At 39.7% G+C, this 27,707-nt stretch overlaps 1 protein-coding gene across 1 annotated transcript; it reads right to left on the bottom strand.

Annotated features, from left to right (window-relative positions):
* Window positions 1-1,138: 1,138 nt before the first annotated feature.
* Window positions 1,139-27,606, bottom strand: LOC112992386 (lamin-B1). The gene is made up of 11 exons (XM_064499885.1): window positions 26,736-27,606; window positions 14,576-14,732; window positions 13,629-13,754; window positions 12,360-12,530; window positions 10,691-10,816; window positions 8,142-8,362; window positions 7,149-7,374; window positions 4,799-4,903; window positions 4,220-4,339; window positions 3,293-3,409; window positions 1,139-1,890 (listed from the first exon to the last, which is right to left on the bottom strand). The coding sequence occupies exons 1-11, from the start codon at window positions 27,086-27,088 to the stop codon at window positions 1,849-1,851; spliced, it is 1,764 nt and encodes a 587-aa protein (XP_064355955.1). The 5' UTR covers window positions 27,089-27,606; the 3' UTR covers window positions 1,139-1,848.
* Between the last annotated feature and the right edge of the window lie 101 nt (window positions 27,607-27,707).

Genomic DNA, 27,707 nt, shown 5'->3' on the forward strand with positions numbered 1-27,707 from the left:
TGGCGTTTTCCTATTATGAATTAAGATGGTAACTAATGGCTATATGCAAAATAGTCCCTCCAACAGTGATGAAGAACAACAGTCTCAATGGGCTCAATCAAGGCTTTACTGGAACATGTTGTTTGTTTTTAAAGCTAATGGTAGAAGCTTGCAGCAAGGAATGGAATTAATGGTTTCCCACAGCAACATAAAAGGAAAAGTGTTCCATTTTGATGGGTATGCTATAGGTATCTGAGACCACAGTGAACAGAAAGCTGTTAATCCTGGAGATCAAGTTTAGAAGTATTCAGAGCGTTGTACCATACAGAAGTGATAATTAAAATAAATGTTGACACTACACAGACAAACAATATAAGAAATTGAATTAAGTTTTGCACTGTGGTTTAACGCAGTTATTTAAGCCAGCATTACTGCCAGAAGAAGCAACTGCACTAATCCTCGCCCCACCCACATAAGCCTAAGGCAATCCCCTCACCTTGTGCTGGCACAAGTCTTAATGCCACCATGTAGATAACCAGAATGGCAAACTGCCTAAGGTGAAAGACATGTACAAAAAAAGTCTAACTTTGTTATGTAAGAAACACTTCCAAACTAAGAGGAAGATAATTATGTACAGCATTTCCAGAATTCCATTGGGCAGTGCTTAAACAGCCCAGCCTGGTACTTGTACTGGATAATAGCAGCCAGTCCAGTACAAACTAACCTACAAGCAAAAGCAAGGCAGAAACAGTTATGCAACAGAGAATTCTAATAACGCTCTAAAGAATTCATTTTCCAAATGTCAAGGTAGGTCACCCATGTTTTTAGAGAGAAATCTTCACATGCCAAGTGTCACCAATTCATTTACACAGATGCTTCTCCAGCTTCAAAGCCTATCAGTTTTAAATAATCAGCACACTCATTCAATTTTCAGCTCAGTTCTATCAAAAAACAAATTCTAAAAACTTCATATTTGAAATGTCTATATAGAGACACTTACTTTTTTATTCAAAAGCTTTTTCAGAGATTAGATGAACGCAGAAAGGACAGAAAAGTTTTCCACGTTGCTGAAAATTACAATTATATTCCATACAAATCTAAACTAGGTTCCTAAAAGACGTATTTCTGAGCTCTTACAAACTGTAAACAAACAAGACAATCCATATTAAAACAGCCTTTTATTTGTTAATATCACATAAGAAAATTTAAGCCGGTTACACTATCTTAAAAGCACAACTAACGCGTTTAACATGAGTCCCCTTCCTGAATAAGAAATCTAAGTAAAGAAGAAAGTACCAATAAAAACAAGTTTTGCTGCATCCTTCATCCTCTGAGTGCTTACATGATCAACTGGGCTACGTTCTGTTCTTTTTTTTGAACAAAGCTGTTCTTTTCTATAAAAAGATTTTGCAACCTTGATCACATTGTAGAAAAAAAGTCTTCAGTACAAAAAAGTTCATAGTATCGAAAATGCCTTCCCCTTCCCCAACAGCACCTAAATATAAAGAGGTCAACGGCAGATGGCTAGTCTAAGTGGTGTAATCTAAAAAACCAAACCCCAGAACACAGTGGCATATTCCCCTTCTAACAAGGTTTAAAAAAAGACTGGCATAAAAATTTTGTGTGTGGGGATGTCATTTTTCAAACAGTACATAGTTCAGTGTCAATAATTCACATCTTGCAAGAAAGTTACAGATACGGTTTCTTTTACAAAACTTCCTTTTCAGTGACAAAGGAAATTAAGGCCATCAGACTCGCAGCTTAAAAATTCACATAAAGGAAATACAAAAATATGTTGTGCTTCTGAGAAGGCTCTGTTCTGTAGGCAAGGATTACCATAATTTGAGGAAGTTGGCTGACTGGAGGAGTTTACATGATCGCACAGCTTCTGTTAGATGCCCTTGGGTCTCCCTGTTATGAATAGAAAGAGGCAGGGGGGTTAGCAGCTCCACATAACATACTGAACATTTTTCATATAGACAGTTATACGCCTGGCATAGTCTTATCAAAAGTCAGTCTGCACCAAAGTTGTAATACAACCTGCAATCCCCTGTAAGTAAAGGGAAGTTAGGTATCCTCTTCTATGAGAGGTAATGAAAGATGGGTACCAGATAAACACAAGTTAAATAATTCTTATTGGAATCCCAACTTAAAAAAAAAAATCATTAGTTCAGATAATTGGTAAGTGTTGTGAGGAACACATCCACAATGCTTTTTTAAAATCAAAACAAACTGACTCTTGCTATGACATTTTCTCAAGCAAAAACATTGACATGCACAACAGCTGAAATACACAATCCCAGAAACCAAAGAGTAGCTGGAAGCACTTCAGTACTTTTGTGTAACTGCAATAAAAATCTGACTATATTAAATTCCACAAAGTTATGATTCACTTAAAGCCTCAAAAATTTGGCTAGCAAAACCAGTCATTTCCAAAGCAGCCCCCACTCCCTCCATCTTCTGCTTGTTTATATATGCACTCTTAATTAGTGGTCTATATTATTTTGCATAACTGACTTGTTAAGATACTATTATTGTTAAGATAGATACTAACCGAAATGTAGCAAAGTTTTAGCCAAGGTAAGAAACCTGAACTTTGCATTACAGAACTTCTTAATGTTTGTTACATTTAGTATCTTTTTAGAAAGGCTAACTTCATGGTCAAAATCATAACACAATGGGTAAAGCTCAAAATACACACAACCAAGTATGTTATGTTTCAGTATTTTCTCTTACGTTTCAAAACATTTTATGTTGTTATTTCAAGTTCACATTTCCACTGTCTTTAGAGCTGCATTTCTTCAGCGCACCTGAGGCATTTTTTTCCCTGATAGTGTATTAACAGCATGCGAGATATGAGGTCTAAGTTCTCAAAGTGACTATAAATTTATGTGAATTGGCTTAAGCCAAATTTCACCATAAGCAATGGGCCCAGGGAAAACCTTACCTGAAAAACAGTATACGAAAAAAATCCCACAACCTTTCAGCTTCAAAACCTGGTTTTAAGACAGTCCAATTCTCAGCCTCAAGGGAATACGTGAAGCAGTATTTTTTTCTACTAGGTTTAATAACAAAGCTTCATGCTTTCATTAAATTACTGATTAAAACAACCAAAACCCCAAAGAAAATTTAAAGAAAAAAAACAAAAATTAAACATCCCCCCCACACACACACACACTAACAAGCAAACCGCAAAGCTAAAACCCCATACACTGCCCAACTTGTTCTAGTTACAAGGACAGTACTTTGCCAAAATTCATTATTTATTTATTTTCATCCTAGATAAAAAGGAAAACAGCATTTAATACGACACCTGCTGGTGGAAAAGGTCTTCCTCCTCCACAGCTTCAACTGCTTCTTCTTCCTCAACTTCCTCTTCTTCACCTTCACGTAAAGTTGTTTTAAAGACGGTGCTTCTCTGAGCAACCTCCTACAACAGAGTTAATTTAAGACTTGACTCCTCCAATGATCTGATATAAATCCCCTTACATTTTGAGACAGGAGTTCCAGCTGTTGGAAAAGCTACCCAAACAGATTTTGCCTATGTACAACCATACGTGAAAAGTATACAACTAGGATTCGTAATGCTTTAGTTTTAAGTCTCTTTTAATGATTAAAAGGAGTCCTTCTGACAAGGACTTCTCAAACTTATTCAAAATTTATTTTGGATGTTTTATATTTAAATACTTTATTCCAACTGCTAAATGTCACAGCAACTGATCTACCTGGCCAAAGTCAGAACTTCCACCTTACCAGAATTAATGCCTCTTTGTTAAAACCAAATTTCACTGTAACTTTCCAAATTCCCCACAAACACACAGAGTTTAAATGAAAACCAATTTAAGAGACAGAAGAATCACTGAAAAGCATATAAACACCTTTAACCCTCAAAGCATACTTTAAGACACAGCCCAATTCATGGCATCAAGGGAATATCTCAACAAATCATTCTTCTGCTACTGATAGTCAATGTGGCAGGAGAAGGAAAAATTCACGAGCTTCAAAATATTGCACTCCTAAGTTACAGTTAGGTTATTGAAGACAGGATAGAGTACGCTTACTTGGAACGCAAAAAGAGAAAACCTTACTAAACAAGGTAAGACTACTGTTCCTGGGAAGCCCATCTTAAAATCACATTCAAAGCCCTTGCAATGGTTCTGCCTTCACCTTTACTGGGGGAAACACTGGGATGGCAATGCAGTCAATGAAAACAGATTTAACTGTATCTGAGGGTTTTTACCTCTCCCTGAGAATTTTTCAGTATAACTTTCACATCTTCACCAGTGCCCCAAGAATTCTGGTTCTTCCAGATGAGGTCAGTGGGAGGGCTAGCAGTTACTCCAGCATTTGCAGCCCAAATCTGGTAAGAGAGGTTTTATGTAAACATTACTTGCTAGTCTTATGCAAATATTTTCATGTTGTCTACTGAGTTAACACATTCCATTTAAGTGAATGGTGCATTTTCTCCAGTTAAGAAAAGAAAAAACTAGTCTCTGCCTAGCCACTTCATGGGTTTATGGATTTATTTTTCAAACATTAAAACAGCCCCACATTTTTTAGTGCAAGCAGAAAAATTTCTGAATATCTATGCATCTATTTGCAGTCAAAACTATTCCTCCATACAGAAAGTTTCTGAAAAATGTGGCTCTGTCTACAAAGAAATTGTTCTTCCCAGAAATTGATAAAACTAACTTCAATACAAACATAAGAGCTTATTTTCAGAACACTTACATGAAAAGGACAAAATTAAAAACCATGCATCTTACTAACATACATAAATTGTTCTAAAGTCTGTTTCACACAAACAACTGAAACTTACTGTAACTGTCTGGCCTGCTTTTAGTACGTATCTTGAGGTATATTTGTAAGTAGCAGAAGTGTCTCCTATTTTTCTGATCATCTCCCAACCTCCCATAGGTTGATCCTAATAGAAAGGAGGAAAAAAAGAACCAATTTCCACCAACAGTCATCTTCTGTTACATGCATGGGGTATTTTTCATGTAAAACCATGAGATATACAGAGCTTTCAGTAATAACATTTACTACCACTTTATCTTCAGCATGTAAACATCTACTCTGTAGTTAAATTGGTCTTACCTTTCATTTCAAATTAAAGCTGAATATATATTTTTATTTGTTAATTTGTTAAATTGGTTTTAACTGATGTTTATCATTTACATCAGAATTTTATTATAGCTTAGTCCATCAGATATGTAGATATGTATTGCAAATAGTCTTTATATATTTATATATATAGTATTGCAAAGAGTCTTTATATATATTTTTACATATAGATATAGAAAGAGTTATATCTAGATATAACTATCTTTTTTAGATACCCCTCCACCCTGCCCCCCCCACATTTTCCAAACATCAGATAGTTGCCTCTGCAATCTGAAAAAAGACAGTTAAAAACATCTTAAATAAACTGTTATTTATCTTAATGAATACTGACATTCTGTTGGTCATTACAACAAAATACACCATACTTGCATTAAAAGATGAGTTTACATTTTATATCTATATCTATCTACCTATATATATATATATAGCTCTATTAAACACTTCAATGATTCCTAGGCACAACTTACTACACTGCAGTACAGACAGTTGCTCAGCTCTGGACACCTTTCTGAGCATTATAACCAAAAACCACCCAGGGCTATTGAGAGTACCAGAACTGCTGGTACACTCATCATAGCTCAGAGACTGACAAAGGGAATGGACTTTATGCGGCACATGACAAAGGGAAAACCATTGAAAAACTCAAAAGGCATGAACTGACAGGTCCTGACTCACTAGAACTAGGCTTTAATTTGTCAGACTTCGGCTGCCCAAAAATTAGCTGTCTAGACCAGGACAGTTTGCCAAGGCTTCTTCCATTCAGTGAACAAAGACTCCTAGAGGACAAGTCTCACCCTGGATTAGGTGATTAAGACACCTATGATGATGATGCCTATGACACAGGAATTTGTCTCTCCTTTGATGAAAGGAAACAGAGACATTTAGAACTAGACTAATTTTTGTCGTTTAAAACATCAAGAGGAGCTCCCTTGTAGCAAAGCTAATGGATCTGTCTACATCAGACAAAGTTTATGCATCACTGAAAACAAAGAATGCAGCTTGTGTGTTTCTAAATACAGTTTTGCTGCAGACAGGACAGGTCAAGACGAGAGTTATTCAGCTCTTTTCTGGAATTGAGGCTGTAAGAATTTAGGTCTTGTAATTCTGATGCCCCACTTGAGAAAAATGCTCAATTTTCTCTTCTCCCAAACAAAGATATTTAAGAAATTTTAGTGCTCCGTCTCCAGCCCCACCCTGTGATGATTTGTAGAACTGTCTGTATACAGCACAGAAATGTCATACAGCGATTACAAGTAATATCTTGAGGGGAAAAAAAAATATTGAATGCAACAGCCAACATCCTTCTGAGGGAAAATAGCAAAAAGTTTTGACTATTACTCAAATGAAGTACCCTCTGACAAGCAAAGATACAACCTGCCCTTCCCCTGCTCAGTACAAACTCCAAGCTATTCAGAAGCAGTCTGTTCAAGGAGTTACCTAGCAAAGGAACTAGATGCTACCTAGAAATAAATAATCTAATTAGCCAGCAGAGAGGTGGAATGGGCTCTGAAGGTGCTTTCTTTTAGAAAAGAAAACTATGGATGCAACCAAGGAATAAGAAAAACTATGATTTAGAGAAGCTATATGCAAGCAGAAGGAACCTGGCAATTAAATTTTGACCTTTATTTTGCATCAAGTATGGCATTTCTTTCTGGCCTTTTTAAAGCAGAGACAAACTTCTGAAAAGGCTCCCACAGTAGTCGACATCCGCTTTCACTGTTTCCTATCACTGGTAACATTAGCTGAAAAGCCAGATTACTTGCAAGGCACAACTCTGAAGAGTGATCTAGTGCTTTGGTGAGTGTGAAACCTAAACATTAAATTTTGCCATGAAGAGCATTAAAAATCATCAGGAAGTAGTCAGCATCAACCCAAGAGGCTGTTTAAAAGTGCATTTTGGCACACTAACTCAAAACCTTAGTGCCACCACTTTTACACAGCATGCTTTAGCTACAGCATCAACATGAAGCCTCAAATTGTGCTGAGGATGCCTTCTACTTCCAGTAAGCCCACTGTAGAGTTGCATCATGAGTTCATTTTCAAACCTGTTCAGAGGTGTTCTTCAAACGGATGAATTTCCCATCAACATCTATTTCTTCAATAGACACATTTCCTGTGGCAGAAGCTGAGTGGGAGATGCTGACACTACTACTGGCTTCAGATTCTTCCACATCGATCCTCTTCCTCTTTCCTCTGGTTGTACGTACACTACGGCTTGATGAAGCCCGTGAAACTGTCACTCGAGAAGATGGACTTGGAGAAAGTTTCAGCCTAAATTGAAGAAAAAACAAAATACATAGATTATACTTCTTGATTTTATATTTTTCTACCTTCGTTTACCATCTATTTTCTTCTCTCTCCCTCTTCCCAGCAGGGAATTCTGGTATAACCAAGCTCTTTTAGCTAAAGATACAGGAATATTGTAAATAAACATTGTAATGAAAAAAAAAAAAGAAGTTTCAGGCTTTTTTCAAAAAAAAAAATTGTCACCTCAAACTTAGGAGGAATCAGCACAGGGTAGTAGGACTTAGTTCAGAAACGTCAAACTACTTCAAATGACAGCTGTGACCTATAAAGCAAAAATGCTCAATATTGCTGAACCCTGGAGTCATTTGTGGGAAGTGTAGCTACCTCAAGCTGGGTAATCATAAAAGTGATGACTTTATTATTCTTATTCTATCCTTAAAGAAAACTAGCTGACAACTAAATAACCCTGTAATTACTTCTGAAAAAGAGCATTAAAAGCAGCACCAAACAGATGCACAAATGACAATTCATTATGTCCCCAGGGCCTAATCTTATCAGAAGTGATGTTTGCTCCCCCAGAGAGCTAGTGGTCTGACACTCAGGCAGGTTGCTTTCATGAAGACTTGGAAGTGTATGTCATATATAAGGGGGAGAAAAGAACAGTGCCTCAGACAAAGTAGGAAAGCACCTAATGAATGTGTTTTCCAGCAAGAACTCCCTTTTAACAGAGAATTAGACAAGTAGGTGAAGCACGCAGCAGTATCAACATTCATTGCCACATTCTTTCATACCTCTCTTCTTCACCCTCCAGCAATTTCCGGTATGCATTGATTTCCATATCCAGGGCCAGTTTAACATCCAGAAGTTGTTCATAGTCACTCAATTGCTGCTGCATCTGATCTCTGATCTCTGCCATTTCCCTCTCCTTGTCAGACAGCATTTTGCGACAGTTTTCCCTTTCCTTAGCCAAGGTGTCCTCAAGCTCTTGCATTCTATCTTGCCATGCTCTAGACTAGAAAGTATTGAAAGACACATCAGTAGTGCAGAGGAAAGTTCACTCACATCTCCAAGCATTCTGCTGTTCAGACATCCTAAAATTCAAAAGTAAGATTAGGTTGAGCATCCCCCCACCACTTTCTGAATTCAACCCCACCCATCTTCAACTTCCTATTCCCCACCTCACTGCCTACAAACTTCATGCCTTTTGTCTCAATAAAACTTGCATCTGTCACATACTCAAACAATTGTCCATACAATACTTTGACAGACAAGCTATCTGCTCCTTTTCCCCCAAGTTGTGAAGAAACATTACCGCAACTGAAGTTACTCAGTCAAGAAAAGTGGAGCTTAAGAGTCAGGCTGTGTTTAAGACATGCTGGGCAGGATGTAGAATGAAAACTCAGTTCAAAACTTCAGATCCTACAATAAATAATTTATCTTTAGCTTTCAGAGGTCTGTCGCTTGCTTCAGTCTGCTGCTGCAGATTTCAAATTCTGTTGGAAGAGACTCTAAAGGAATAGGAGTTATTCTCAGTGAATGACTGTCTGCCTATTACTCAAGTCTTCAAGGATTGCTAATAGTACAGTGGTAGCTGGTCCATGATGACAGCTAGTTTCTCACATACTTCAAAATCACATCAGCCAGTATGTATGTATTGCATACAGAGAATGGAATGCTTATTAAAGATTACCCAAGTGATGTGACCTTTAAGGTTTACCTTCCCTGAGCATATTTCCATGAGCAACTAACATAAGAAAAAAGGTCAGAAATCCATATCAACTGAAACACCAAAGAAAGATAGTGATAATGTAAAGACAGAAGAGCTAAGCAGACAAGAGTCTCAATCCAGTTCCTGTGCAACCTCACGCACACTCATTACATCATCTGATCTCCTCCAGAGATTAAACTGCCTATATAACAAGAAAATTGGAAAGACTCATTAGTATTTGCAAAGTTGGGAAGGGGGATTAGTAAATAATGCCCCTTGCACGTACTCTTCACTTGAAATACACAAAATTTGGAAATCCTGCAGAAGTCTACTGTACAGTAGGAATTCAAAAAAAATCACTAATTACAGAAGTGATTGATGTTAAATACTATTAATAATTTACATTTTTCCTGGGGGGTGGGGGAGAGCTTTGTTCCATTTTCACTTGATTAATAAGTTATAAAAAAGCCCACTTCAGAACCAGGCCTCAACACATCTTCTTTTCATTTCAGATTTCCCAGCGCAGAGTGCATGAGGCTACTCCCAGCAAATAAGCTAGGACTGAATGTGTGGCTTATGGGCTGTGTCATACTTTTGTGTGTATGATCTATGTGCTCTGTGATCTGATTTCAAGTATATCTAGCGTAAGACCCTGCTCTATAAACACTCAAGTATAGTTATTTGATATATTTCTCAGTCTCATATTTCACCCTAATCCTGGCAAGTTCACCACATTTTTTTTTTTAAAGTTCCAGATGCAAACTGGATCTAGGGTGAAAGACAGAGTAAGAAGGAAAGATATCACATAGACAAAGGGACTGTGTATTCAGGCTCTGGCGTTAAATCTTGCTCTGTGAAATTCCTATACTAGAGATCCAATTTACTATAGAACAGAACTAAATTGTTAAAGTGTTAGGGACTCTTAACAGAGAACTTGCGCCTGATGTTGCCTCATCCATCTAGAAAATAAAGCAAGATTTTTGTTTCATTTCTACAGAATCTAATGCAGTGGGATCAGATTCTTAGGTAGCTCTAGGATATCTTATTTTAATTTTTCCTGCAGTTTAAGATTTTCAGATGAAACAGCATTTTGCCATTTCTTAATATGATAAAGACCTTACTAAGACATCACACTGGCATGCACTTCCAACAAGTGAACTTGATGGGACAGAGCCTGAAGTCCAGGCTACCGTCTACAAAGCACTCAAGGCTGACTGAAGACTAACACATGTAAAAGATGAGCTATAACTCAGGGGAGGACAGATTCCCCTCATATATTTAGAGCAATGCTGGAATGAAAAGAGATAGCAGAAACAGTTTGATTCCAAACTTTGTCCAGTAACTGATCTCTTAAAGTAAATATAGTGGATTTTTTTTTATGCAGAAGATAATTAACACTATTGCCTTTCAGATACCCACAGTAGCAGGATATTGCACAAAACAGTTCAACTTTATCAAAAAGAAATATTAAGGAATTTGGAAGTTTACAGAACAGTAAGAAAGAAGACAAATGCAAGCCATGAAAATGAGTATACTTACAAGTTAGGAGAAAGAAAAAAATCTTTTATATTAAAAAAAAAAAAATCAATAATTCTAATCAGCAAGACTGAAGAGTCAGAAATAGCTTGTTACCTCTCTCTGAAGGCTCGCAAGCTGGGAAGAAAGATTTTCAATCCGCATGCGACTTTCTGTCAGTTCTTCTCTTAATGAGTTGGCTGTAGAAGTGCTCATCTCAGAGGACAATCTAGCATTCTCAAGCTGCAATAAATCACATTAAGACATCAGTTTCAAAGCATCTTTTATTAAAAGAAAAATGAGTCACCAAACAAAGCCACACAGAGCAGCAAGCCGCAAAGTTCCTCTCTGCAGCTGTAACACAATGAAACATCTCTCTTTTTAGGGGTTAAATATGGTAGCTCAATTACCATGCTGGATTGAGCTATCTGAAATCACGGTCCTCTTGAGTATTTTAGGATTAAAAACTTGTTAAGGTTTCCCTTGTAGGCATTACTCAAATTGGATTGCTAAATTCAGTTTTCACGTTGGCCAATATTTAACTTCATATTGTCAAATACTATAGCACTGTTTTTTGAGTAGGCTTGAATAGTAGAAAGTAAACTGAAATTACCAATTCTCCAAAAAAAAAAAAAAAAAAACCCAAAAAACCCCCCACCAATGTTAGTTTTCAGCTCAATGTGAGCACATTGGCAATATGACTTAACATTACAGTACCAGTGCCCTGAGTCACCACCACTTCATTCCATCACTACTTCAGACTCAATTTTATCTGTTAATGCAAACAAGAAGCAGCCATTCCATTTAACTAGCTACAACACTCCTGTTGAATAACACTACATCTGCTTAGGCAGCACTACAGACTAGTTATTGAATTCAACACTTCAGATGAAATGAAATCTAAAAATTTAAATATAGAAGTACCCTGAGAAGAAAGGGAATGAAAAAGGCTTAATTATGAAAGGTTTTTTAGATTAGTAAATACAAAAAGTCTAAACCAAATATTTTTGACTAGACCTTACCTTCAGTCATTTTCTTTCCCCTAGTTTTTCCAAGTCAGATTGAAGCCCCAAAGATAGGCAACTACACACCATTAAGACTATAATTTTTCACTGAAAACTATGCTAATAAATTCAGTTTGTATCAACTTTTATCTGTTTTAACACCCCACCTTGTCTCTAAAGATACCAAGTGTGAGAAGTATAGCCACAGAAACTAGGTTCAGTTGAGACATCAGGATTCCTCTTTACAGAAATGCTGAATCACAGTAGAGGAAGGAAATTACGAAGTATAACTGATTTCAGTTCAAATGTGTTTTCACTCTAGGAGAGCAAAAAGCAGAAACCATTGGGTGTGGTAAAGCTTCTAGGTAACAATGTTGCATATAGGGTCAGAGTACTCAGAATGCTGTCTTCTCAGAAAGTGCGTTCAGGAAGCAAGTTTTATACAAAATATGGGATACCTCATTATCATCAAGATTGTGTTTATACAATGGATTTTTAATAAACAAATTAATTCTCTTTGAATTCACAGTAAGCCCAGTACTAATCACATTTTCCAAAGTCGCCACGCTAATTCAGTTGCTATATTGTTGCGCTTTCTGAGGTTTAACCCTGTTCCTCAAAAGAAATCTCAAAATACAAGCTCATATTCAAAAGCATGGTAATTTTAAACCAAGCTCCAGAATGAAAACCTCTGAAAGGCAAATAATTACACTATGTTATCCTTCCCTCAAATAAAGCAAAAGTGAAGTATGTCAGACAGCTGTATGAAAAGATGTTCTCACTTTGGCATGGTAAGTCTGTTCCAGCTCTTCTTTGTACAGTTTCACTTGTGCATCATGCTGCTCCCTTATTTCATGCAGTGCTTGGGCCAGTTTGTGTTCGTACTCAATTTGACGCCCAGAATCAACCTCAACTAGGCGAGTTTCATGTTTTCTTCTCGTCTCATTGATTTCCTAAGAAAAACAGAAAAATAACCTTCAGTAAGTATTAGGCAAGACAAATTTTGGAACACTATCAGCCAAGAGCAATTTGTTTTCTTCAGCAAGCAATATAGCTTTTAGCTAGCTTTGCAGATAAGCATTAGAGTAGTTTACGTTTGACAGTGTTTCTACTGAAATGAATTAACAGTAGTGAAAGACTGGAAGTTTCTCAGGGCCATTTCCCTAGTCTGATCAGAACAGTACTTTATTTTATAACAGGGAGACATTGAAATAAGAGCTAGGACATCATCAGCATGTAAAGTCACGCTGCCTTCTGACGGTTGCCTGCACTTTCAAAAAAATATAACTCATCATTATTAGATCTTAGAAATACCCCCCTTTCCTTACAGGTATCTTATGCTTGCATAAGATTATACAGGTATCTTTCATGCTTGCACAAAACAAAAGTACTGTAAAATCAAATGGTCACTTTCACTAGCCAGTATTCTTCCTCCCCTTACTTGTATGCTTGCCCTTAGTCGCTGGAAAAAGTGATTCCAACAACATGACCAAAGCTAAAACTGGAGGAAATGCACACATGGAACAAAAGACAGTACTTTTAGATAAATCTGTTATTGCTTTAAGGCTCCTCCTGCGTGCTATTAAGCACTACGAGGGTAAGAGAGGGTGACAAGAAAAAGTTCTAAAAGACAAGAATTCAACAACTTCTGGTTCTATTATTAGAAAGTAATGAAATTTTTAAAAAATATAGGTTCAAAGCACCTGTTCTAGTGCCATTCTCCACTTTATTTCTCATGAGGACACTTCTGGAAAGTTTTTTTTTAAATTTACTTTTTCAATACTATGAAAAGAAATGTACATTGCACCACAGAGAGAATTTAACACAAAAGAACATGGTACATAACACTACGAAAACTCTAGTTCACAGGTTATTTTTCTACAACAGAAAAATGGTAACTTTCCAGCTAGAATGGAAGTAAACCCTGCTTTCAATAGGGGTTTGGACCAGATGACTTCCGGAAGTCCCTTCCAATCTAAATTACTCTAGAATGAACCTCAGTTTTCTTCTTCTCTTTAAAATTGCAAATTCTTGACACTGAATCACTTTACCTCCTCATACATATTTTTACGGAATTCCAAGTCTTCAATGAGGCTCTGACAACGATTTTCAAGATCCACCTTCAGTAAAGTTTCATCTGCAAGCTGTTTCTTGGCAGCAGCTAAAGAAACCTCAAGCTTTACAAAAGGAAAAAAGAAAAAAATTTAAAAAGATTCAGCACAGCAAAGGTTATGGAGCAGAACTCATGATACAAGGATCTCAGTTACCAACAGGTAGCGGCTAACTGCATGTTAAGCCTTAACTTGACAATTAAATACAAAACTTAAGACACTTTTTTTAAACAGTTACTTATAGAAGTGAATTCTATATACTGCACATTGATAATGATCATTTTAATGACGGTTATGAATTTTCCTTGCAAATCTTCAGTTTTTCTACTTGACAAATAGAAAAGAAAAACCATTTTCTGGGTTTCAGACATCTCCTAGACTGGTCCTATTGCCTATTGCTGCTGCAGACCACAAATCAAGTATTTCAAAGGGTTAACAAAACTAGCACAAGACTTTTTTCTCCCTGTTCTATTAGAAGTCCAGAAGATAGAGAAGTACAGGCAGAAGCAAAGGAGGGCACAGAGAATCACAAACTTAGAGCTGCGAGGCACTCTGAAATTTTTAATTCTGCTATTTAAAGCGCCATCCCTTGAAATTTCATAGAATCTGCAATTTTTAAGAGTGCTCTATTTCACCACTCACATCATTAATAAGCTAACTGAACAATACTGAACACAAGCAGACACCTACTGAGTACTGCCTCCAGTTCTCACAGTGAACCATAACTTATATCTAGTACTGACAAGATGACCAATTTGCTTCCATTTTTGGCTATAAAGTTGCGTTTTATCAGAATGAAATGTAGCTCTTTTACTATGGATATACCGTATATCTATGAAACATGTCATTTGATGGCAAAATCTTGACAGTGGGCCATTTCTTCTCACCTGTGCAATTTGGTCTCTTAAATCCTCAAGTTCTCCCTCCAGGCTTTTCTTATCACCAAGAGCTGTGGCCAGTGCAGCTTCTTTAGAATTGAGGGCTGCTTCAAACTCTCTAAGTTTGACTTGGGCTCCATTAAGATCAGATTCCTTTTTTGCATAACTAGGATAAATCAGAGAAAGTGGTTAAGTCAGTCTAGAAATGCCCCAAAATAGGCTGATGACTAGGAAAACAAGGTATATTCTGAATCTTAAAACTTGAGTCACCTAACAAAAACATTTTGTCTTGGCTTAATTTACTCCAATTCAAATAAACTCCTTAGTTTTGCTTTCTCATCCTATATAGCAGCAGCATGATATTTGCCTGCGCCATAGCAACCCTAATCTAAAGGGAACATTTACAGTGTCAAAGGATTTTAATAGTAAGGCATACATGAAAAAGGGAACAACGTGTTTGTTTGCAACTAAAGACACCTTTTGTTGTCTCTTTAGATAGTCACTGTAAAAGGCCCCATCTTCACCAAAACCTTAATAGGAGGAAGGAAGTTCCCCCGTCAGAAGGCCCTTTCCACAGGGTAGAAACAAGTTTTCCACACTTCCTTTTATCCATGCAGGAACTTGTGTGGATTCGCCATCTGGGCTCCAAGTAATCCCTTTCCAATTAACAGACCAACTTCTTCATGAAAATTACATTCAGTACTTCTAAGCCAGTTCTCCATTAATAGAGGCTGTAGCCTACTGAACTGCTTTGCAGCACCCTTCTAATTATACATAATAGCAAGGTTGGACAGATCACAGCAAAGATATCCAAATCCCATCTACACAATAGTCTGTGCCATCAATGAAACTGCACTAGTGAAGAGGTACAGGTGTCACTGTCTTCAAGAAGGCAGACAGTCAAGTTTCTCAAATCACTGCTCAAATTAGTTTTCATGTCTATGCACGTGGTTAAACAGTTTCCAATGGGGTTGTTCCCTAAAAATGCTTATGAAAACAAAGGAAACAAAGAAAAAACTAAAATGCCTCCACACAAACCCATGCTCTTCAGCTTAAATTAAAATCACTCACAAATAACGCTACAACAGGTTACTACCAAAAATAGGGGAAATGTCTCAGGAAAAGCATACTCAGAAATCAAAATGACTTAAATCTTTAGATGTCACATGCAGCTGTGTTTAAGTATGTGTAACAAAAAACTCTTGCTTTTTAGCTGGTTCTTTTCTCTCTGGGATATCCAAACATCCATATCTGGCTAGGACAGTAGCATATAAAAGTCTTAATGTTTATAATCAAATTAGGAACATTTTATAAGAAGGGACAGGTTCAGGCTCAGTAGAACAACAGCTATCAGGTTTCTGTTCGGCTTTCACATTTCTCTTTGCAGAAACAAATAAAATCAGAATTCACAACACTAAACTCAGGAGACTAAAAAGTAAATGAAAAGAGTCTTAAAAACGAGATTCAAAGTGTTTGAAAGCATTAAAACATTCACTACTTTTTAAATCAAGATACTGCACTAACAAGAGACAATAGCAAATTTTCTCAGCAAAATTAGACTAATATCAAATCAATACACAATTTTAAAAGGAGACTTTCAGATTTAATGAATGCTTTTTCAATATCACATATAACAATATGTGCTTAACATCAAACTCGAGAGAGAAGTGTGTGCACAAAGGCTTCCAAAGACCATCTGTCCAAAGAAAAGTAAATTTTTGGACAACTTTGCATTACAGCCACAAGATGGCAGGCTTTATGTAAGAGACAGCACGCACTGGCTAAGCTCCAAACCCTCTCGAGTAACCCCACATCCACCAAGGTGGCATGCTGCAAGAGCATGAGATACACACCGGTTATTGTATACGCTACCATTTTTTTAAACAGCTGATGATCATTTCTACTGCTCAGGCATATCTAGGAGAAAATGTAGTCCATCAACAGTATTTTTACTTGCATTTTTTAGACCCAACAGTTCAGAACAGTTGGGTCCATAAATCAGACAAGAGCATAGGATTTCAGTTTTGGCCACATGGGCTCCTACTTCCAACTCTCTCCATTACTCACTGCAGGCCTACTATCCTGTCCCTCCCCTTCTGGGCAGACCTGCCCAAACTCCAGTATGCAAGGAGGCCATACGGCAGAGGAGGAAAGGGGAAAAGTGTCTCACTATGGAACGTCTGTAACAAAAACACACACAAAGAAAAAGTCTATCCGTTCATGTAGTGGGAAGGATGACAGCCCACATCAGGCCTTCCTTGCTTGACCAGTGTTGAAGAACGCTTATCCAAAACACATAGAGACTGCCTCACACACGCTGTCTCGCTAGGCTTCATGCTGAGGCCAGCCAGTCAAGCTGAATCCTGAAACTATAGTCACATGTGCCCAGCTTGCCTCAGCTGCATGGCCCCCAGAAAAGTATCCTACAGTTGAAGAGGGAAACATTCTCCATATCCCTTACTGAAAGGGATTTTGAACAGGCAGGTGGCTGAAAACAGAGCTCTTGCAATTGGAGCAACAGTGAAAAGATGTTTAACGCAGACTTACAACAATAGTCTCATTAAAACCTATTATGCTACCCATAGCCCTAAATGAGGTATTACCAGTTGCACCAACTCAAGGTATTTCCCTTGCTCATGTTTGTAAAAAGACTGGCTATGAAGTCATCCTATAATTTAATTTACTGAAGTCACAGAAGGCAGGGGGAGGGTATTAAAATTAAGTGTTATTAGTGTTATGAGTTGTCTAATTAAAACTTATCTGAACACACTCTCAGAAAGAAACAGGAACTACAACTCAAAACCTCACACACTGAAAGACAGATGAAATCTCAGCAACTCAGTGTGTCATCCCAGCCCTAAAGGAATATGGGAAAGTGCAACAACATCAGAAAAGCTCTTTAAATTATGAAAAACAAACACCCGATGTATACTACATCCTTGCACCTAGTAATTTTTACCAGCAAGAACTTCAGACTCTCAATAATAACTAGCTTTTTTTTCCCCTCCACAAAAAGCCAAAGCTATATTTCAAAAAATCCTTCTTGTTGTACTGTTCAGAAATTAGCTAAAACTCCTTCAAATAGTTTGGTTCTTGAGAGAAAAAAATAAAAGCAAAAAAAAAAAAACGCTTTCACCTTTGAAGAAGAAATTTGTTTTTTCCTCTCTTTTGACTTTAAATCTGTGGTAAATACATGGATCTTCTTATCCATGGAACTGTATTTTTAAATAATGCAGAACTACGACCTGACGCAACAAAACAGCCAGTTCCCCTTAATTTTCTCCCCACTTCAGTAAAAACTGCACTTCAGAAATTCAACCCATATCATTTAACTCAAATAGATTCCACAAACATGTAAAGAATAAATATTCAGACTCTGCCTTAACTGATATTATCAGCACTTCTTTCACGAACAGAGTTGCACCCATATATATCATAGGAAAAGCTCTGCACAGCTCACAGTGCAATAATAATCATCAATCTCCTTTCCCCAATATACTCCAGTCACCCAAGGAACTTGACATTTGGCAATGCCACTCTCAGAGTACATCTAACCTCCCTGACTGCAGTTCACTACCTGACCAGTTTACCTTTAAACAAGCTAATTTCTCATACCAGATTCAGTCCAGCTGAGACACAAAGTTCCAGACAGATTAATTTGCTCTCCATTCCCAAGATACATGCTGTAAAGCAGAATAAATCAGCCCACGCACAACTATAAGCTACTGTGGTTAAGTTGTGCCTGGTTACCTGCATTATCTTCTTTAAAGCTAATTCAAGGTTCTCAGAATTACAGATAGCTTGGGACAATCACCATTTTGGTGAGACTACCTGACCCACTTGGCTTGTAGATCAGTGAAATGGACAAGCCACTAAGTAACACACTGAAAGAGGAAGGTTCCCTTTTCATGCACTTGCAATCATCCCTCTTCTTGCATCAACTCTGAGGTACACTTGATCTCCTAGACTGAATTTCTTGCTAAACTAGCAAAAAAGCCACCCAGGAAAAAGATAATAATTTTCTACCAGTTCAATAAAATGAACTGGCCCCCCTGGAGCCAGATAAGCCCCACACCCAATGCAAGAAAGGCAGCAAGACTGCTCCTTTCAGTGGGTAGCTAGATCTCAAGCTGTGCTTTCATACTCCTGTGAAGCTGACAAGAGCAGGATGCCACCCAAAGGGAGGTCCTTTCCTATTCTTCCACACCCACCCCCTCATTTCTGCCAGCACTTAGAGTAGGCTCAATCACAGAGCTAAGTGTTACAAACACTAACTGAACCCTCCTCAAAAAACAGTGGTTTTCGACCACTTCATGGCACAGCTACAGAAATGCTGGTGCCAGCAGCAGAACCAGTTATAATGTAGACCACATTTACATCCCTACAAAATTACACGGTGCTGCACCTTAGTGAGCTGTTTTTTCACTCCAATTGTGGAGAAATACCAAAAACAAAAAATGGACTCTGGTCATTGATTTTGTGGGCTAAACAAAATATGAAGCATTTAGTATTCCTGCTACCCCCCCCCCTTAAGGTACAGGCAACAATAAAGCTATGTTTTACAAGGAAGCTGTTCATGATAAGTGACCTTGTTTGAAAGCATTCATGTTTTCATATATACCTATAAAAGTAATTAGGCAAGACTGTCTTTCCTCAGATTATAACTTGGTTCTTGCTTCTCTCATCTTCTCTATTTTAGTCAACTGAAGACAGTAACTGAAGTGCTTGAAATCAACATTTACTGCTCAGCTGTGACTCTTCTCCAAGAGCTCCAACAGCTGACCACTGGAATCCACCTTCTCTACCCAGCAGTCTCGGCAGAACCTTTATGCAAGAAGTGCACACATCAAGTCATTGCCCAAAATTCACCCTATTTGTGGCATTTGAAAAAGAGAAGACAGTTACAAGTACCAGAACATACAGTTAAAGTCTGATGTGTTTCTGTATTTGCTGATTCAGAAGATAATTCAGGATGCAGTAACTCATGATCAGGCATCTGAATCAAGGAGAGTGGCATGCAGCCATTTTGCTGAATATTAACTACCTTTAATGAACAAAGTATCTGGTCTTCTTTCCAGCACCTCATGTTTATTAAAAAAACTACCTAATTAATATGAAATTAGAATGACTTTTTGGAAATAAATGGGGGTGGGGTGGGGGGGAAACACCAACAGTAGGTCTGTCATAAGAGCTTGCAACTCCTGATAGATGTGGCAAATTTTGAAAGCTGATTAAAGACAAAAATAAAGGAAAACAAAAACAATCCCTACAGATTCAAAACAAGGAACTCACTAGCTGCAGGGAAAAAACAAACAAACCCAAACAAACCCAAACTGTGGTTGTACAGCTTCCTTTACCAGAAGATATATTTATACAATATATCAATAAACAATATACCTTAAAACACATCCTGCAAAAATGAACAATTCAAAGTACCTTAAAATGCCAGTTAGATTACAGTTCCAAAATACATTCACACCTTGAGTTTTCTATAACAAACCCACACTAGAAAGAGTCCCTTTATTAAATGTCAATAGGTAACCACAACATTTGCAGAACATATTTAATGAAGATTGTAAGTTAAACAAAATTCTATGGAAGGTAAAAGCAAGTACCGAAGCTTTCCACAAGAACAGAAGAATAAATGGCGTATAGGTACCTAAATAAATCTGAATCAAGCTGTGAACATTCAGCAGGAATCTGATTAACGCTCTCATAATTTCACTATCTTCAACAGCAGTATGTCTCAAACTCCCAACTTAACTAATTCAAATTTATCCTATAGCTTTCTCCAAACCTACTGCTCCAAGTCATCATTACATGCCCACACACCTGAAAACAAAGCTTTAACTCCCACCATCCTACCCTCCAGTGCTTTGTTTCTTGCATTGTTGCATCCAACAGGAAAATCGCTACTGCATGGAAGACGCATTCTTAGACTGTTCAGGTGATTTCTTACATTTCACTTGATTAAATTATCATGCAAGAATTTAATTAATCCTCTCCTTCCTTCTCTGGGATGCTGTCTCAAGGGCACACACCAAAACAGCGACTGAGTTCAGATTAAAGTTCAGCAGTTCCCCAGCCACCAATCTTGACTTCACTCCCCAAGAGTGATATATGCTTCAAAAAGAATATTAAATCAGTTTCCCCAAACAGTACCTCTAGCATATTACAGGGTACCACATGTGCACCACAGGAAACCCTGGAACAGCTGTTACAACTTTGCTTGCTTTAAGACAACACAGTTCTGAGCAGCTGCTCAGCGTACCAGCTGCACTGTGCTTGCCCAGTGATTGAGGCCATAGGCTGACATCAAGTGCATATTGATGTTTATTTTACTGTTCAATTCTACCTCACTATTCACTTCAGAATAAAGACAGAGAAGGAAAACCAATTCAAGATACAAAGCAAAAAAAGCTAGAGAAATCATTTCTTAAAGATTAAAAAAAAAAGTATTGAACTAGTTACAGTACCTTGCCACAATTAATTGCATTATAAATTTTGCATTGCAACACATTTGGTTATAATCAACGACAGTTATATCCTTTACCAATATCTTCAATGAACTATATGGTGTGATACAAGTAACTTTGAAGAAAATTATCTCCTCTAAGAGGACAGCAGATGTGCTTCAGCCTTGGACAAATGCCACAGTGAAATCTCAGCCTGTCACAAAGACAAATGTAAACAAGGAGTTTCCTAAATGAACTAGCGTAACACCAACTGACGCTTCCTAAAGAGCGTGATCACCTCACATAACAGAAATTGGAACAGACAGACAAGTCCAACTAGAGATATTAATCTGCCATACACCTAAACATATCCCCATAATGGTATTCATCAAATGAAATTCATCCTGAAACACAACCTATAAGCAGACAGAGTAACGTAACAGTAACGGTAAGCCTTACTGACTAAGTAAGAACTTACTGAATGGTCCTCAAGCATTTTAATATGGCATTACTAGACGACACAATTGTGTCAAACTGCACAATGCAAACTGTCAGTAGGTTAATTGCTCAAATTACAGATCAGAATTTTTCTTTTGGCTCTACAACTCTCCCTGGTTAGCAGCTAGTGAACACAAAGGAAGCATGACACACTCCCTCCCAGAAGAGCAAACTTCATCCTGCCTGCTGGAGTCATAGAGCAATTCAAAATTCTACTCTTGCATCTGCTACTTACATTATGTTTCATAATGTCATCATTTCCTTCACTGCTTTGTCAGTATCATCTATTTAGCTCTTTCCTCAAAGGACTTGAAGCTTGTAGTATTTTCAAGTCCCATCTAAGGCTGCACTGCTCTGTCACAGGAAGGACATTCTACCTAAGATCAGCAGCTAGGAGTTTGGTGCTGAACTGAGCTCATCACATGCTTTGAGACTCTAGCTGAGGATCCAGCTATTTCCAGGGCAATAGGAAACTATCTAATTTCACCTTCATTATTCACAGGCAAGTCAAATAGCTGGAAATCCATCGCACGGACACTTTTTCTATGCAACACTAAAGCTTAGATATCCAGAACACCTTTAGTCTTGCACTCACAGTTAAGTCTGCATCCAGGCCACAATTCCTCACTTTGCCATCATCAATTTGAATCTAATGTTGCTCTTATTTAAAAAGACCATCTCCCATAGTAGCCTAGCTACCAACCATGACTATCCCGCCATAAACACTTACAAAGCTGTCCCTCCTCTTGGGGCTCCCTGCCATTCTTCTGCACGCTCTCTCAAGGCAACAGTGCCTGTATGACGACCTGGCAAACACGATCACAGCTCATTTTCCAGCCACATCACTTTCCCAATCCTGTTCACCATGCAGCCATGCAAATATTTGTTTCAGCATATAAAACAGGTGGTATGAAGGCAAGACCAAGGGTCCTGGATCTCCCAAGACTGTTTTTAGTTAGCAGCACAGCAACACGGCAATCACAATTGGACATGCTGCTCAAAGCAAGAAAATGCAGCAATTCTTCTAATAGCTATCACTGACAGGAAAGTATACAGTAAAGTCTCACCTAATCAGATAAAGGAAAAAATAAACTGGAAATACTGTTAAATTGACAAGTTCTCCCAATTCTTTCACAAATGAGGAAAAATAGGATTTCCCTCATCTCCACCTCCCAAGAGCTGACCAAGAATTCTATACACCTTAACTCAAGGGTACTTGGATCTTTCTCACTGCAGTATAATCTTGAGATGAGAAATTTATTTTGGCATCTCTCTTCCCTGTCACAAGCCTTTTTTTTTCCTTCACAGTCATGCATATCATCTCCCCAGCCATTCCTCAGAACAGAAGTAGGGAGGGGTTTTGTTTTTGTTTCACCTCATTTTTTCTCTTGTTCTTTAATATTTCAACTATCAAGAGAAGCCTATTTATTTACTCAGCTACAGCAGCACCCACTGCATGACAGGCACTCCCTAAAAGCACAGTATGCAAGGAGTTCGTTACATATAGGAAGATCAAGTATAAAAACAAGCCACAGCTCTTTGTCAGATACTATACATATGAATGGAATGAGGCTCTGACATTTCTGTTGAAAAAACAAAACAAAAATCATACCATATATGAGACTGAAGTTAAGTAACAGAAAATACAACAAACAGGTGACTAGGCCTTAAAACTTAATTTGATAAGAAGAGTGAGAATAGTCCTATAAAATTTTGAAGGTGACAAGACGCTTGAGTTTGATCCACTAATTAGGTGGGAAGTCAAACAACTAAAAGATGTAGTAGAATAAAGAATAAAAGAATAAAACAAATAGATAAAGCACTCCAGAAGAATTTTGTACAAACTAGAGAATGGAGAGTTGTACATGCATCCAGGGAAACAGGAACAACCAGCTGCAAAAATATTCAAACAGCACAGGAAGCGCAGCTAGACCAGGATTCATTTTGGCCAACTTCAGCCAACTAAATAACTAATCATATATGCGCCTTCCACAGTCAGAGAGCATCTCCAAAGAGCATTTCATCCTACCACTTATCTCCACTGCTTCTAAAAGGAAACAAAATACCTAAAAACAACTAGTCTGACACTCAGGCTGTGGTTACCAAGACATCTAAGTCAAGTGAACAGCTTGCAGGTGCCAAAACACAGTCCTACTCACTCCACTTCTCCGCCCTGCTGCCAGCCACACCCTATATGCCAGTTCTCATACTTCTCTGTTCTCTGCTAAATGAACAGAAAACTAGATCAGCAGGAAAAAGTAAGCAACTTTCCACCATCTTAATGATCCAAGTCAGTTTACTAAATAACCAAGACTAAAGCCAAAAATGAGAGCTAGACAGATGGTGAACATATATGGTCCCATTTTCTTCAGTGGCAGCACACTGTTGGACAGGCTCAGCTATCATGTCCAACTACAACCTTATGCAGCTAAGGAGAGATAAGATGAACCTCACTCCAAAGTCCAGGATGGGTATCTCACAGAGAAGTGCAAGATTAGGTTTACTCTACAAGAATCAGTAAACAAGACTGGGAATATTCCCAGTGTCTTTTGGAGAATAAGTTAGCCAAATCTCAACTACCACAGTTACTCTGCCCAGTTTTTAAACTGGGAACTGTGTACACCACACTTCAGTTTTCTGAAAGGGCACAGAAACTCCTCCCATGAGGATGCAAACTTTTACCTCACACTGCAAAATCAGATCATTACACATATATGGTCCCATTTTCTTCAGTGGCAGCACACTGTTGGACAGGCTCAGCTATCATGTCCAACTACAACCTTATGCAGCTAAGGAGAGATAAGATGAACCTCACTCCAAAGTCCAGGATGGATATCTCACAGAGAAGTGCAAGATTAGGTTTACTCTACAAGAATCAGTAAACAAGACTGGGAATATTCCCAGTGTCTTTTGGAGAATAAGTTAGCCAAATCTCAACTACCACAGTTACTCTGCCCAGTTTTTAAACTGGGAACTGTGTACACCACACTTCAGTTTTCTGAAAGCGCACAGAAACTCCTCTCATGAGGATGCAAACTTTTACCTCACACTGCAAAATCAGATCATTACAACTACCACTAAACCCATGCACACTTGTGCAAAGTGTTTTAGAGTCTTTTTGTTAGTTTTTAATAGGACTTAACAGCTGTAAGAGACAGCCATCAGAGAGTGTTCTCCAAATCAATCTGTAAGCTTTTTTTTTTTTTTTTTTTTTTTTAAATTAAAGACTTGGAAAACAGAATTACAGATCAGCTCAGATATCCACCTGTATCTTAAAAATACACAGGGATGGCTTAAGAAACTACATACCAGAATAAGGTCTGCCACCAAACAAATAACCACGGACAGACTTAAGTGGAATCTAGCAGTCTCAAATAGTATTAACTGTCAGTATTAAGGAGTTCTAGTCCTGAACTAGAAACTCATTGTCACTTTGTAGTGTACAAAGCTGATCTCTTTGACACAGACTGAGAATATTGAGTAACAGCACTCCAGTCATTGTAAGAGGCCACAGTTGCAGCACAAAAGCAATTTTACATTCATCAAGTTTTTGCTAAGTATCACAGTACAGGAAATCATAAATGAGAATGTGAAGAACTTCCACATCCACATTATGAAAGGCCCTGTTACAGCTGCAGAAAGGGAAGAGGCAGCTATGGCTTCTACTACAGATTGCCTCTTCTTCCCAAGCCCACATATCCTTCGGTCAGCATCTGAGAATTTTAAGTCTTTCCCCTGAAGTCATTAGCAAAGAGATTGAAATTTCTGGCTTGACTTTCAAGTGAAGTCATTTTGATACCCATCTGCAGCTACACCTTGCTTTCCCTGTCACTATCAATGATCTCTTTGATTTAAGAGTTTCAGTGGGCACCAAAAAGCAAACTCAAGAACAAACAGACTCACCAATTAGAAGCTTTGTTTGTTTGTCTTTGTTTTAAACAAAGTTAGGAGCCCAAAACATATCAGAGCTGTCTGCAGACACAGGAAGACATCAATGTACTAGTTTACATAGGAAGTATCTTTTTCATTATCGGAATCACGACTGAGATTGTATTTAACTGAAGGTCAAAATTAACAGATTATGCAAGAGTAAACTAATAACATTGCTTATTGTCCTTTACCTTCAACATCAATCCGCAGACAAACTTTGTTATATTAAGAATGAAATTAGGCCACCTTTGTCATTCTGACTGAGCTTTCTAAAGAAGAGAGAGATTTCCTTTGGTAATAGGAAACTACAGCAGTTACAGAAGTAGGATTTAAATTAAAAAAACAAAAGTCAAGCCAGTTGTGCAAGGCACAAAAGCTAGTGGCACAAATTAGTCCTTTGTCAAGAGTACAAACCCTAGAGTGGTGCCTTCACTTTAAATTCTGAAGTTATCTGATCATGAATCTGCCTTTAATACCATTTGAGTATCCAGAAAAAAATGCAATTTTTTTTTGCTTCAATGAACTGTACTTGAATATTCAAGTATTTTTGTATTATAAAGTTACATCTTTGGGGTGGGGAGGGAGGGGGGAAGCAGAAAACCTAGAGTGCAACATGACCAAAACCCTAGTTCACTTGTGGTTTTCCCCCACCCCCCAAAGCCACTGTGCAAACCATCGACACTTTGCATTTTTCATCTTGAAGCGCCTTGAACCCTACAGCCAGAATAGCAAGAAAGAACTCCAGGCACTCGCTCATCACACCATTTATTATTAAATATCCATCGGACCAGAGGGGAAAAAAAAAAAAAAAAAAAAAAAGTCTTCCTGACTCAAAACCGGGAGCCCTCCAATATTAATTAGTTCGAGACACATCAGGCGAAGTTTCAGGGCAGCCTCCATCACGACTGCAGCTGTGGCGTCTCACGCCGCGATACGCCCTCGGGGGACACCCGCCGCGCCTGCAGGGCCCGGCGGCGCCCCGGCAGCACCTGCCCGCGGCGGCAGAGCAGCGCAGCGCAGCGCGGGCCGGCAGCGGCGGGGCGGGGCGGGCCCGCCGCGGGGGCCGGGCCGCCGCCTCCCGCCGAGGCGGAGCGGAGCGGGGCTGGCTCGCGCCCTCGCTCATTCATTCAAACGCGAAGCCCGGCGGCGGCACATGGCGGGAGCGGGCCGGGGCCGCTGCGGCGGATGGAGGGGAGCAAGCGGGGGAGGGGGCGGGGAAGCACTGCCGGGGCCCCCCCAACCACGCAGACACACAGACCCACGCGCGGCCCCTCGGCCCCGCTGACCTGCCCAGCAGCTGCTCGTGCTCGGCGCAGATCTTGCCCAGCTCGATCTGCAGCTTGGCCCGCTCCCGCGCCGTGTCGTCCAGCGCCCGGCGGGCGTCGGCCAGCTCGGCCTCGTAGAGCGCCTTGAGGCCGGTGACCTCGCGGCCGCGCACCTCCTCGCGCTCGGTGACCTGCAGCTGCAGCGCGCTGTTCTCCGTCTCCAGGCTCCGCACCTTGTCGATGTAGACAGCCAGGCGGTCGTTGAGCTGCCGCAGCTCCTCCTTCTCCTGCAGCCGCGAGATGCGCGTGGGGCTCAGCGGCGTGGCGGGCGCGCTGCCCCGGCCCCGCGGCCCCAGCGGCGTGGCGGCCGCCATGGCGGGCGGCAGGGGGGGCGCCCCGGGGTGGGGGGAGAGGAAGCCTTAAAAACAGCTAAAAACCCCGGTGCCCGCGGGCGGCTGCGGGGGGGCCGCCGTCGCCGTCCGCGCCTCGCTCAATCCGGGGCCCCGCAGCCAGCGCAGCGGCGAGAAAAGCCTAAAATAAAAAGTAGCAATAAGAATTAAAAAAAACCGGAATGGATCGGTTAAACCCCGGTGCGGGCGCGGAACGAAGAAAAAAGGAGGGAAACCAGCGAGGAGGCGCTTCGCCGCTGCCGCTCCCGATTGGCTCGGCCGGCGCGCAGCGCGGATAAAGGCAGCCGGGGGAGCCGCGGCGCCCGAAAAGCAAGCCGGGACGGCGGGGCCGCCACGGCCGCGGGGAAGCCGGAGAAGGAGGAGGAGGAGGAAGGGAGCCGGCCGCCGCCCGCGCAGCCACCAGCGCTGCACCGGCGGACTCCGCGCCCCGATCCAATATGGCCGGCGCCCGCCCAGAGCCGCCGGCCCGCGCCCCCGAGCCACCGCCCACGTGGCCGGCGCGCGGCCAATGGAGCGCCGAGGCGGGCCGGGCCCCGCCCCTCTCTGCGGACGGGCTACTAAATTCAAAACCCGCCGCCGCCGC

This window comes from Dromaius novaehollandiae, chromosome W (assembly GCF_036370855.1).
Source record: "Dromaius novaehollandiae isolate bDroNov1 chromosome W, bDroNov1.hap1, whole genome shotgun sequence".
Lineage (NCBI taxonomy): Eukaryota > Metazoa > Chordata > Aves > Casuariiformes > Dromaiidae > Dromaius > Dromaius novaehollandiae.